This window comes from Schistocerca americana, chromosome X (assembly GCF_021461395.2).
Source record: "Schistocerca americana isolate TAMUIC-IGC-003095 chromosome X, iqSchAmer2.1, whole genome shotgun sequence".
NCBI classification, from domain to species: Eukaryota; Metazoa; Arthropoda; class Insecta; order Orthoptera; family Acrididae; genus Schistocerca; species Schistocerca americana.
The window spans coordinates 465,013,713-465,028,642 of NC_060130.1; the positions used below are offsets into that span (position 1 = coordinate 465,013,713).

At 41.3% G+C, this 14,930-nt stretch overlaps 1 protein-coding gene across 3 annotated transcripts in view; it reads right to left on the reverse strand.

The window, feature by feature from the left end:
• Positions 1-14,930, reverse strand: part of LOC124556722 (transmembrane protein 39A) — a 200,405-nt gene that overhangs the window by 100,866 nt on the left and 84,609 nt on the right. For all 3 annotated transcript variants that reach the window (XM_047130716.1, XM_047130718.1, XM_047130717.1), the window contains exon 6: positions 11,239-11,378. In XM_047130716.1, the coding sequence (XP_046986672.1) occupies positions 11,239-11,378 (140 nt within the window). The remainder of the gene's footprint in view (positions 1-11,238; positions 11,379-14,930) is intronic.

Genomic DNA, 14,930 nt, shown 5'->3' on the forward strand with positions numbered 1-14,930 from the left:
CTAAAGTTTTAGCTGGAATTACAGTTTTTTGTAACAGGATTTTTTTTAATTGTATTAAAAATAAATGATTTATTTTGTAATCTTTTACAGAATCACTAAATACTGCATTTGAGTAGACAATAGCATATGTTCATTTAAAAATGTCAATTATTATTACAAAAACACATGTAAGAGAACTTAATTTCCCTTTGCTGATTTCACTGCATCACGTTCTTTCTGACATTAAGCGAAACTTCTCTTCCTTGATTGTCTCCCTTCACCAGTGCCATCTCTCATTGGCACAAAACAGTAGTCAGCCATCAATGTTTGCAATCAACCTTCCCTGGTAACTCTTTTCCATCTCCATCTACATACATATTCCGCAAGACACTGTATGGTGCTTGGCGGAGGGTACCCTGTGCCACTACTAATCATTTCCTTTCCTGTTCCACTTGCACACAGGACGAGAGAAAAACAACTATCTATATGCCTCCATATCAGCCTTTATCTGTCTAATCTTATCTTCATGGTCCTTACGTAAAATGTACACTGGCGGCGATGGAATCATTCTGCAGTCAGCCTAAAATGCCGGTTCTCCAAATTTTCTCAGCAGTGCTCCTCGAAATTAATGTCCCTTTCTCTCCAGTGAAACCCATTTGAATTCTCGAGACATCTCCGTAATACTTGCATGTTGTTTGAGCACTACTGGTAACAAATCTAGCAGCACACCACTGAACTGCTCGATGTCTTCCTTTAATCCAACCTGGTGCAGATGCCAACCACTCAAACAGTACTCAACAATGGGTCGCACTAGCATCCCACATGCAGTCTCCTTCACAGATGAACCATACTTTCCTAAAATCCTTCCAATAAACTGAAGTCGACCATTCACCTTTCCCACAATCCTAACATGCTCATTCCATTTCACGTCACTTTCCGATGTTATTCCTGATGACGATGATGATTATTATTATGCTTTTAAAGGGACTAAACTACTGGGTCACTAGTCCCTCCATTTCATGAGAGAAAAAGGTAAAAGGGTGAAAAAGTGGGGACTTAGCTGCTGCAACTATATAAGCAAGTCCAAGAATTCGAAAAAGGGCATGACAGTAGTTGTAACGTGACAGGTAAAAGAAAATAGAGACAACCCAGGCAGCACTTTGCACAAGAGGGTCCAAAGGCACAAAAAGGTGGGGGGGGGGGGGGGGGGGGGGGGAGATGAGTAACCTGTGGTAACATGTGGGGGGGTACCCACTGCAGGGGGAGGCTCTCATACTGACTACTACCCCTAACACTGAAAGTGGGGGAGTATTATAGTTTAGTGAAAGCCTGCTCTCTCTCAGGAAATTCAACACTTTGGTAGTAGCTGTCTCGTCATCTGCAAGCACCCAAGGTAGTGAGGTGGGCAAGCTGAGAGCATGCCACAGATTGGCCAGGCATGCTCGCTCAATGAAGACATGTGCTGTCATCAGTAAACTACCACAGCTGCAGTAATGAGAAATCTCCCAATGCAGAAGGAACTCATGGGTGAGTCTCATGTGGCCCATTCATAGTCGGCACAATTCAATGTCATCTTTCTGAGAGGCCTGGAAAGATGTAGGCCACACCTTAGAGGAACCCTTAATCGCTCTTAACTTTTTGTAGCCTGCCATTCCAATTCCCAGAGTCTCAAAACATTGCGTCGCAATTGTAATCTTACATCTGTGCCTCGTATTCCAACATAAAGATGGTCCCCTGCAGTTGTGTCTTTGGCTAGATGGTTTTGCAAGTTCATTTCCTGGAATGCCTATGTAGCTCAGTGTCCAGAGAAACGTCATTGACTTTCCAGAGCTGTAGCGGTCAACCAGTAGGTTCTGGATATTAGAGACCAAAAGACTTTTGGGATAACACAGGGATGTGCCTTTTAAGCAACTCAGGGAATCGCTACACGTTAGAAAGTTCTTCGTGGCCAGGGATTTGATGAACCACACAACCTGAGATGCGGCAACCAACTCTGCAGTGTATACACTGCAGGCACTAGGCAGAGAAAGCCTCTCATGTCCCCTTGCATTTGCAAATACGAAACCAACCCTGTCACTGACTTTCGAGCCATCCATGTAGATGCATACCGAATTAGAATAATTGTGGAGGATCGAACGAAACAGGTGTTGCAAAAGGGTAGGATCAGTGTTTTTCTTTAGGCCACAAAAGAGGTCCATCCATATCACAGGGCAGGGTACAGACCGCAGGGGGTGTCAAGAGGAAGCCCTAGGAACACAAACTAAAGGAGGCTGTTGGAGATCCTTCAGTACAGTATCAAGGTGGATTCCTGCTCGTCTACCCAGTTTTGGGCACTGCACCAAGAGTCTGAACTGTTGGTTATTGAACAGAGTTGAGTGAGATGGGTGAGTAGGCATCTGACAGATTGTGACTGCATAATTATCCAGAAACTGCTGTCGTTTAACCTACAGTGGTAATGCACCAGCTTCCACCAGGAGGCTGTCAACAGGTCTCGTACATAAGACCCCCCATCACCAACTGCATGTCAGTGTGGTGAACAGGGTCTGAATAGGATCCAGCACGCTCAGTACAGACAGTGCTGCCGACCCATTGGCAGGATCAAATCAGTGCTTCATAAAATCTCAGGCCCACAAGGAGTTACTAACAAAACAGAGCATTTAGCTTCTTTATGCAAGCTGCCTTGAGCTGGCAGACATGTGGAAGCCGAGTTACCTTGTTGTCAAATAAAATACCTAAGACTGGAAAAGTTTCCACACCTTCAAGCAGCTGGTCAAAAACATAAATTTCTGGGTGTGGGTACACAGTCCGAAGTCAGAAAAAAAAATGCACAACTCACGATTTTGCAGGAGAAAATTGAGAGCCGTAACTCAGGGCCCAGTCATGTACTCTCCAGACAGTCCCATGAAGTTGGCACTCAGCAGTGCACAGTGATGCAGAGGTATAGCACAGGCAAAGATCGTCCACATACAGAGACGGAGAGACTATGGAGTCCACTGCATTTACAATAGCCCTGATAGCGATAGCGAACAGCATTACAATCAGAACCAATCCCTGAGGAACTCCAGTTTCCTGTACATATTGGTTGCCAAGAGTCGAACCTGCCCAGAGCTAGGAAATTCTGGATAGGAATGGGTAAAATACCCCAGAAATCCCTCTCATGCAGTGTAGATAGGATCTGACGTCGCCTGGTGGCATCGTATGCCTTCTGTAAGTCAAAGGACACAGCAATCAGATGATGTTGATTCGCAAAAGCATTGTGCACTGCAGATTCCAGATGATCTGTGGTGGACCGGAAAGCCCGAAAGCCACTTTGCAATTATGGTATATGCCCTCCAGCTTCAAGGCACCAACAAAGATGGTGATTGACTATTCATTCAAATAGCTTACACAAACCACTCATCAGAGAGATTGGGTGGCAGTTACTTAAAATATGTGAGTCCTTTCCAAGTTTCAGGGCAGGATTAATAATACCTTCCCATCACGCAGAGGAAAATTCTCCTTCCTGCCAAATACGATCAAAGAGCCCAAGGATATCTTTCGTGCTGTCAGCACAAAAATGTTTCAGCATTTGGTTATGTATTTTGTCAGGTCTAGGGGCCATATCTCCACACACTGCCAAAGTGCTGCAAAGTTCCCATTTGCTAAAAGGGGCATTCTACGAGAGAGAGCTCTGTGCATGGAAGGATAGCAGGTGGCACTTGATGAGGTTTTTCTGGGCCAGGAAATGAAGATGGTAATTACTGCACGTGGACACTTCAGTGAAGTGTGCCACAAAACATTTGGCAAGTACCATAGGATCAGTGCAGATGTTACCATTGACATGGTTGCCAGGAACCACTGTGGGTGGTGGATGGCTGCAAATGCAATGGAGTTTAGTCCACACTTGGGATCATGGGGTGTGGGATTGCATGGATGACACATATTTCTCCCAACACTCCCGCTTTCCTTTCTGCCCTTCGCCTGGAGTCTCTTGAATGCTATTAAATTTTCCACAGAGGTCTGGCACTTATGACGTCGGAGTGCACTGAGGCATTCCCTGATGGCTGTGGCTATATCAGAGCATATGAGGGTACAACCCCCACTGGATGCCCTCTCAACATTAATGCATTTGTATAGTAGGGTTTGTAGTATTTCAGAGCAGCAAGATGTATTACCGTAAACTGTGTTTTCTGAAGTGCTATGCCAACTAAGGAATAAGTGGCCAGTAAACAACGGAGTTCAGTCACGTGGAGATAGTAGCCGTTACAGTTCCACTGAAGGAGCATTGGAGTCAGGCCTTGACAAAGTGCCAAATGGAAAATATGGGTTTGACTATTTCGCTATCAGGTCACAGTCCACCTGATTGTTTGATACACCGTCAAGGTGCATAGGCTCAACCTCATCAGGGATGGGTAGCGGAACATCCGAAGTCTCAGGAAGTAGTTTATCTTTCTGCTCATCCTTCTCATCCTTGTGAAACTTCAATTTCTGTGAAGCTTTCTCCAGTTCATCTTCTGGTAGCAAAGAGGATTATACTTTTCTTCAGCCCACAGCCTGTTACTGCTGGTCCTTGCCTTGTGAGGGGGGCACCTTGACAGGTGTCCTCGTCCCTGATTGATGCCAGAGATGACTAGGCATCTCTGGCAGCTCCGATGGTGTGGAAACCACCAGTGCTACAGGTGTAGCGGGCATGGGAACTGACATTCCCTCCTTCAACTGTGAGGCAGGCCCTGGAATATGACCAGGGCCAGGAGGTGTCATTCATGACCTTGTCATTGTGTGAGGTATGGACTGTGAGACAATAGTCACAAAATTTGAGGCCTATCAGTTGGTGAAGTCTTTTAAACTTTTTCTTTGCAGCTTGATACAATAGGTGATCAAGTGTTTTATACTCTTGAATTTTCTTCACCTTCTTAACCACTGAGACTGCGATGAACAAGGAGGGTGCAGTTTGTGACAGTTGACACATTGAGGAGGTTGGTCACAAGGGCTGCACTCATGGGATGCCCAGCCACATGCCAGACAGATAGCCTCATTAGAACAGTGGGAGGACATGTTTCTGAACGTCTGGCACCTAAAGGATCTCATCAGAGGCAGAAAATAAGCCTATAAACCATGACCTTAACCTTCTCATACAAAATGTTGCTGTCGAAAACCAGGATAAAAGCTCCAGTGTCCATCCCTTATGGATGAGACAAACAAAATGGACTCCACACCATGCCAGATTATTATGCAGCTCTTCATCAGTTGGTAGCATTAGGTCCTGATGGAAGATAACACCTTGAATTCTATTGAGCTTGTTATGAGGAGAAATAGTAACTGGTACATCTTGTATCTTTAAACAGGCCTGAAGTGCCCATGATTCATTGGTGTGTGACATTTTGATCAAGCAAAGATCCATTTCTCACCTTTTCTATTGCTGCAAGCTCCCCAAATTGATCTTTAATATTCTCACCTAAAAACATTGGCTTTGTTGTAGTGAAAGTTCTGCCATCAATTTGGGAACAAAAAAAGAAATCGGCAAACTGTCCATTTCCATTTCCCTTGTCTTAATGCATGGTTGGAGCCGGAAATGTCATAGGACTGTAAACTTAAAAAAGTCACTGTTTCTAGCTGTTAACGTGGCTGTGTTGGCACGGCCACCATTAAGTTTGATCTGCTTCATTGTGGATCATCCACCACGATGCCACTCAGTCCAAACAGAGCCTCTCCCGGTGGGTGCCACCCTGCCAAGGCAAAGGCCACCTGGCACAGCAGCCGTTGTCCAGAGTCCCTGTACCCCGAAGTTGATAGGCACCTACTCCTTGGCTGACATGGGTAGGTTGCAGTTCAGGCATCAGCAGTGCAATCCCTGTGTTGTCAGGGGGGCTACCACCAATAGGGTACATGACAAACCCACAACAATGGACTGGCTACCATGTTGGATTTCGGATGCAGAGGTAGATCAACTTGATTGGTAGGTGCAGAATATAACAGCACACAGTGAAGAGTTAATGTACCACAGTAAGGCATCCTTCCCCAAACTGCCCGCACTTCTGTAAAATTTGGAAAGTGGACATCAAATCCGAAATGAGGACCAGAATTTAAAAATCCAAAAAAGGTGAGGGATCCACCAGTGGTGCCATACAGAGGGCCATTGACAAGATCTAGATCCAACATGCTGTAGCCAGCCGTAATGAGAACTTCTGAAACAATAGGTTGCTGTTTCTCTAGAAGAGGGAGTAATCCAGCAACCTGTTCTGCATGCTGTGCAGAACAGTGGTTAACATCACTGGATGGTACGCTGCAGATCTCTAGTTCAAACTTGTCCACCATCAATTATTCGTTATTTAGTATTTATCATTTCTGGAAGTTTCTCGAAATATCTTATGCTTATAAAGTTCGTATATCTTGAATATTCAATGTTTGTATAAAAAGCAGCACTATGTGCAGGTGTTTTGGCAGTACGTTGGTGATCATAATAAACATACCTTCAGTGCTAGGTGTTGTGCTTCAACAACAACCCTGCTTTCAGATTTTGATGAGTGCGGTTACGACATGACAATATGACTGCTTTTACACATGGCCCCACTTCAAACAGGATATAAATTTGTACAGCATTGGAGTAAGACATGCTGGGTGTGTGTATTGGACAGGTCATATACGTGGGTTGCCCATGAGTATGACTCGTGCGGCAAGGGGTTGAGAATAGATGCGTCATAAGGGTGTACTAGGGTATTGTGTTGACTGGGTTTATGGCAGAATATGACTTTGGCAGGGGTGAAGTTTGTGGGCTGTGTGTTCCTCAAATGGCTCTGAGCACTATGGGACTTAACATCTGTGGTCATCAGTCCCCTAGAACTTAGAACTACTTAAACCTAACTAACCTAAGGACATCAACACACCCATGCCTGAGGCAGGATTCGAACCTGCGACCGTAGCAGTCGCGCGGTTCCAGACTGAGCGCCTAGAACCGTGAGACCACCGCGGCCGGCTGTGTGTTCCTCACTTCTGGGTATGACAGTAAGCAGTCAAGGATATAATGAAGTATATGGTTAAACTGTTCAATCTGGGATGCTGCTGGGTGATGAGAGGAGTGATGCTTTGCAGCTGGTTCCTGGGTGTGCTCAGAGGATTATGGGCTTGTGTGGACACAGCAAGGAAAACCTGTTTGCAAACTAGGTTTCGGGAGTTATGCCTGTTTGTGTAGGCCTTGTTAAGATCTTCATCATACTGGACAAGGGACTACTTGTCACTGCAGATGTGCCATCCACAGATGGGCAGATTATTATTTACATCCCACCAAAGAGTTTTAATTATCATATCAATAACAGTTCAATTTACTCACACACACAGTAAGTTCCTTTAAACTTAGTGACCAGATGTGGCTCATAATTAAAGGTTCTCATGTGGTGCTACCCCAAAACATATGTTTCAATAAATTTCTCAGCAATGTATTACACAAATTATCAGTATGCATTTCACATATTTCCCATATGGATTTAAATGATGCTGTTCAACATTTTTGGGACTGTTTTTACGTCATAGTAAGTAAAGTTTTTGTAGTAGCTAGTCTTAAGGCCATGCCTCGAAACGCTGCTTAGCTCTATGTACCACAGGTTTGGGGGGCACGACTTCTATTGAGAACAGTTCTTACAGCTGTCCTGAAGGCTCTGGACTTCCAGCCTAAGGATGTCTTACCAGCCTCCACACAATTTTCACGTTCCACTGCTTACATCAAAAAGGTGTAAACAGAGTTGCTGAAACTTTGCTACTGAATCCCTGTCTCTGCATATCTGTATTATACTTTAAGGCATCTTTAATCAACAATTAGCATTACTGTTTTGAAAGTGTTTTCGATAGTTTTTTTGTTTCTGCCACTGGCTATTTTATCCACTGTTAAAAGAAGTTTGCAGATGTCTTGTCAAAGTGTACTGGTCTCACCATCTAGCGACAGTTTTCACAAACAATTAATTTCCTTGCTTCTAACTGTTTTTGCAGGTAATGCGAGCCATCAGCACATTCTTTTCTGGAGTGTATTGTGCCCGAATTTAGTGAGTTTACTTTCTTACAATTAACTGCAGTATACCACAAGGTCAGAAACAGCACAACATGAATTCAGTATGCATTTTATCAGGTAAAAATTTGGAACATGCAGTTAGGATGAAAGCGAAGGAACATGGTGCGCCCAGACACGATCTAAACATCAATCAAGAAAAAAACAGTGTCAAATCCAAGCAAAAATATACACGTAATTTTAACAGAGCAATGTACAATCCAGTCAGTGATTGCATTGTAGTGAAGTGAAAAACACATCGTTCTGTTTCACCTGTCTTGTGATACAGAGTAGTTATAGTCCTGGACTGAGAATGGTACCACAGACTTAAAAAAATTTCACACAAAGGTGAAAGAACACAATTTCAGCGAAAAACATTTAAATGGTTTTACTGAATTTTAAATGCTAGGAAAAGGGGACATGATGTGCCAACTAGACAGTGTTTAATACAAAGACATACAATGAAAATGTGTCAAGAAACTGGTGTATCATGAGTAAACTGACAGTCTGAATTAAATATTGTGGCAAATTCGAGGTTGCTTCAAGGGACAATGACGTAACTAAAAATTCCAAGCACACAAGAATGTTTAAAGGTCTAGTTATTCTGATGTCAGAACAAGACGGCATCTTGAAGCAGCACCCCCCTCCCCCCCCCCCCCCCCCCCCAAAAAAAAAGAAGAAGACTGGTTGTCTTAGGCCTATCCAAAACAATTTAAAATAAACAGCTGGAGTCAATTTCATCAAGGTGGCACTGTCAAAGACAGATTTCCTTGTTATCGAAGTTGACGAAACCACTGACTGTGCAAATTTGGCAAGCCATGGAAAATAAATAAAAAGATTTATTTCCCTTGTATGACCAAAGAATCACAATGCATACGATGTAACTGCAGCTGTTCTCAGTGATCTAGAGCAAATGAACATAAATGAAACATCTGAGAAATAGATGGCTCAGTGTTACAATGGTGCTCCTGTTATGGGTGACTGCAAAAAATGGAGTTCAGATCACAATTAAGGAGGTGTACGAAAATGCTCCCTTCATCCAGTGTTATAGACATCAGTTAAATTTTATTGTTGAGCCTTGTGTGACAAGTAATAAACAAGTGCAGGTCTTCTCCAGTGACTTAGAAGGAACTTCAAAGTTATAGTCAAGAAACATATTCCTAACTTTCCTCAGTCAATCAGATGGAATTTCAAAGCATGGGGAGTAACCACAATACACAAATGCCAAAAGCAAATTGTTGAGTGCATGGAAAAAACTACTAATGATAACACTAATGATTATAGAACAATAAACAAGGCTATGAGACAGAACAGTTTCCTGCAAGATGAAGATTTTCTATTCTGGATATATGAAGCCATGTCTCATTGTAACATTCTGTTCAATCAACTACAACAAAGGAATATTGATGCAGTGAAAGATGTTTAATATGTATCTCACTTTGCAGCTTCTGTCCCAGTCACTGGGAACAGGAAGAACCAACTGCAAAACAGGGACATTTCACTGAATCAAAAATGGCATGTGCACAAGATGTCTGCAACTGGATCATTACGCAGATCAGTGTTCAAGTTCAGTTTTAACGATCGCTTGTCAACTGCAGAACTCTTTTTTTTTAAACATAAAACTGTTTTCCCTGAAAAAGCAATGAAAGTAGCTGTTAATTTGTTTAAATTACAGTCTTCACACTTAGGTCAGGAACTGCACGTGTTATACAGCCGAAATGATTTTATGAATGTGGCAGATGCATTGACCTTGTTGAACTTACTTCCCTGAAAGTGAAACTTCTGTAGATAACAGTAACCTTCCCTTGGACAATAGGCTGGGCAGAAGGCTTCTTCCCTACATCAAAGTGATTGAAAACACACAGGCATAATACTGCGAATGAGGACAGACTTTGTCCGCTTGTGATGTGATCTCTCAAAAATGAACTACCAAATCAGCCAAGTTTCAATGAAATGGTCATAGATCGTTTTGCACCGCTGAAGGGACTCCAAACTGATTTCATCTATAAATAAATGAATTATATAAGCAAAAGTCGATCAACAGGTGATAAGAAGCAATTATTTTGTTGTGACTATCAATTTAGTTTAGGGTAGTGACATTTTTAGCTACTGACGTCACATTTTCCAAAATGCATTGTTTATAGTACAGTTTGTTGCGCTAAAGTGTCACATTTTCTGACACTTTAACACAAGAAACCATACTAAAAGCAACATCTTTTGGATACATCTTTAATGCACTATATCCACTTAAAATTCATATTTTTGTAATACACGAGTATAAATACGATGAATACGGTATGTAAAAATTAACATAATGGTTGTTCGAGTTGCTCATGTCAACTTATCACAGTACAAGACCTATGATGTCACAGAAACATTAATGTTTTGTCACACAAACTCACAAATGCCATGGTTTGAGCACTCAAAACATTAAACATCTGAAGTTTAAAAATGAAAACAGTAAAAACACTAAAGGCATAGTGAAGTCAACATATACCGCATGAAAGATCTCTCCTAAATACGTCTTTTAGACAACCTGTTGCGGTAAACTGCTGGGAAATGTGATATTGGGGGATAAATAAGCTACCTATGGATTTTATCTTGGAGTTACGTTTTGATGTTATTTAGTAGTTGATTATGAAATGGAAACAAGATACAGTATGTAAACGTTTGGCTGGAGTGTGATTTTGTCCCCCCTCCCCGCACTTAAAATTTGCTGAACAGTAAATGTTGCGGACTTACCCAGTACGGAAACCACTAGCTGCCCCTGATAATGACCATAACAAGACATGCACTTTACTCCCAGTATTAAGTCAATCAACATGGGCTCTGGACTGTCGTCTGTTTTTGTGAATTAGTACATTATGTAAGGTTATTAACATTTTCAGTTGCTTGAATGAAGTTACTGCATTAACATCACATACTACTTAGGACTGACTGCTGCTCAAACACATGCACCTTATGTAAAATTCTCTTAAATTTTATTGAAACTAAACATCTCGCAGACAGTAAAGTCATCAGAGATCACATACTTGTGCAGACTGGATAAACATTAGGTAATGAATCAGTACAAAGAAATCACATCAACACATGGCTAGAATTATTTAGAAGAAAAGAAGGAAAATAATCAAAGTTTCCTGCACTGAAATTCAAAGTCCTCCCAATTACACATCAGTTTCTTCCCCAACTAGGCCACCTCACCTCGTAATGCTTTTTGATGAATATGTGTACAGAGATGAACTCACCTGAGAAGCTGTTGCACTAAGGGCCACAGCTGTGCTGGGCACCAAGTTATCACAAAATGAGTTAAGGCACAATATACAAGGCGTCGACCCAAAATGGTAACAATAAATCCTACCAGGTATGGATCAATAAGATAGAAGTTCTGTAACAAATAAAAAGTGACATATCAGCAGAACACTGCTAAAAAACTCAATAAATATATATACATATATACACATACATAACCCCCAGAACTGAAGAATACATTTACAACACTTTCAGGGCATCAGTTATAGATCAGCATCTGTTTACATTAATTATATATGTAATAATTGGACCTCATAACCATGTCACCTCACTTAGTCATTCACTGATGAGATGAAACATGATGACCACCTGCTCAATAATGTGTTGGTCCAACTTCACACTACAATACAACAAGGATTCAACTTCACATTAATTCAAGAAGTCCTTGGTTGGTTTCTGGAGGTATGAGGCACCAGATGTCCACATGCAGGTCAATCAATTCTTGTAAATTACAGACCAGTGGTTTGTGAGCACAGTGTTGATGCCTGATAGTTTCCCCTGTGTGTTCAGTCAGGTTCAGATCAAGCAAACGTCACATCCAAGACATCAATGTGAGTTCACTATCACATTCTCCAAACCACTGAAGCATGATTGTGTCCTTTTGAAACAGAAAATTGTGCTGCTGAAAGATACTGTCGCAATTGGGGAAGACCTCAAGCATGAAGGGATGCAGATGCTCTGCAATAATGTTCGTGTACGTAGTTTGATTACTACCACAGGTCCCATGGAAGTCCATGTGAATGTCCCCCATAGTAGAATCTGTACTCAACAGCCAGCGTCCATGGTTGGTGCACATTTTGAGTAGCCATCCAACTGTTTGACAGCATGGCGTATCTTGACACTGCCACTGACCTAATGTAACATGAAACACAAATCATCTGACCAGGCACCATGTTTCTACTGGTCCACAGTCCAATGTTGTTGATCCAACGTCCACTGCAATCACAGATGATGACATCATTGGGTCAACATGGGAACACACAGGGCTCATCTGTCATGGAGACCAACGTTCAAAAATTTGTAATGAATGGTGTGTTCCACAACTTACATCAGCTATGTACACAGGTGTCAGATCTGTTTGTCACCTATCATCTTGCTTTACAGAGCAGACATGCCTCTGACCTTCACATTCTTGGACGAGGTGTGGACATCCAACACCTTGTCGCGAACTCATGGTTTCACTGTCCTCAAACCACTTTTCACAGACGTTCACGTCAGTAGGAAAGGACCGTTTCTGAAATGCTCATTCCCAGGCACTAGGCCGTTACAATCTGCTGTTTGTCAAAGACGCTTATGTTAGCAGATTTTACCAATTGCAGCATGTATTGTTGCTACAAGGTTACCCCATTTGACTCTACTTTGCTTCTACACTTTCCCTACCTCATTCACACGTCTGCAATGCCACCAAGCGGCATTCAGTAGCGGTGCGCAGTGATCATAATGTTTGGGTCATCGGTGTATGTAGGCTACACATTCAATGCTCCACACACAATTTGCAATTTTTTTTTTAAGCTAGTTACAATTAAGTTACATTCCTCACATAAAATAAAGCATCCCTGCTTATATTCTAAGTGTACTGAACTGTAAACATGTTCATAAATTACATCTGGAAAGAGATTTGTTTTGGATGGTGTCCACACTCAGCAAACCACAATTTTATTTTTTCTTCTATAACCCAGACATGTTTTGCTGAAGTTTCAGCATTGTTAGTGGGCTTTTGTTTTCTTTCTTGATACCCTATGCTGTGATTTTCCTGGTTATTTTCTGATCACTGCAGTTGTTTTCTTTCACAGCTCCAGTTTGCATTTTTTGAGGTTTCCTCTTTATTTCCACTATGAATACCTGCACTATGTCATTGTTTACGAACTACGAAAACAAGATGTGGACAGTCGTACAGTTGAATGTTTTCTGGGCGGGAGGTCTGTATCTTTGTAAGGTGTATCTGCCATTTTTTATTTAATTATTATTTTTTATAACTCTCTCTCTCTCTCTCTCTCTCTCTCTCTCTCTCTCTCTCTCTCTCTCTCTCTCTCTCACACACACACACACACACACACACACACACACATAATAACAATAATAAATTAAACAAATAAATAAAAACACACACAAAATCTTCCAGATTGAATTACTTAATGTTAGGCCTAACCATAACATCCCTAGTCATAAAATTTTCAAGTAAATAACTTTTCTATTTTAAACTCTAAATGGTTGCAGATAAACTGTGGGGGAAAGAAACAAAGCCTATGAGAGCAAGGTCCATATACAAAGCTTTGTCTGTTTTAAAGAGCGTGTTTCCTGTTGTTTAATAGAAAGCAAATAAAAGCCCACTGACGATGCTGAAACTTCTGCGAAACATGTCTGGAAAATAAATAAAAAGATAAAATTGTGTTTTGCTCAACGCAGACCACCCTTCAAAAACAAATCTATTAGTAAGCAAACACAGGAGAGCTTCAACCTCAAGTTTATTATTTCAATGCTCTGCCAGGCATTTCCGGGCAAGCTCTACAACAAATTAGAAAACACCACAGCAAAATTACAAAAAACTATTCTAAACATAACATTCAACAGAATGTGTCTTTCACGTAATTTAAAGCTTAAGGGGCCTGGACGGCATGAGGGGCCAAAAACTGGAAATTTTTTTATTTAATATAATTCTGTTATTCTTCCTCATTCTAAAAATAAATATTTTATGTATAGTACCTCATCATTTTTGTGTTTAAATGCCTTGGTAAAACAGATACAGTTCATGACTGCGTAGCTGTCACACTATCATCAAACACAAAACCTTGCCTCCAATGCCTTGTTATTTCATAATAGTGCCACTACTTCCATAGAAAACTCGTTTGTGTAATAGCCTTGAAGAACATACAGACTGTATTATGAGCAGGGATTTATTGCAATCAATGTTTCTGTTGACACAAGTAAATTACTTGGGTTGACTTATGTTCTTCGCATGTGTTGTGAATGTGCATTTAACCACTTAACATTCTAAAATTCCAAAAGCTATGAAGTTTAATTGCAGTCGTAAATTTTATGGTGAGAAGGGAAGAAAAGCAGCCCAGATATTCTGTGCTATGATGGAATCTCCCACCGCCAACAGTCAAATTTAAGAGATATTATTAAGGTTTGCATAATGCCCTAACAGAAGTCTGTGAAGCCTCTATACAAAGGGCAGTGAAAGAAACTGTACATATTTGTCAGTCTATTGATATTGGATGGTTTCCAGCAAAAGATGGGCCACACATTGCTGAATGGAGTTGTCACAGTTATTCCTGAAGATATAGGGAAGGTGCTGGACTATGCATGTCTAACGAAATACTACCACGGTTGTGCCAGTAACATAAATGAACACAAATGTGACAAGAGCTTTGAAGGTTTCAATGGTGGTATTGAATGAAAGGTAGCACACACTATTTTTAGTACACCAATTGCAAGACGTGGTGTGCAATACACTCACTACCTTGGTGATGTTGACTCTAGAAGACTTTAATAGTGTCATGGTTGCTAAACCATATGGTGAAACTGAAATTTTTAAAAAAATGTAATGTATAGGATATGCAGAAGTCAATGGGGACAAGACTTAGAAAACTCTGCAAGGGCACAAGAGGATAAAACTCTCGAATGA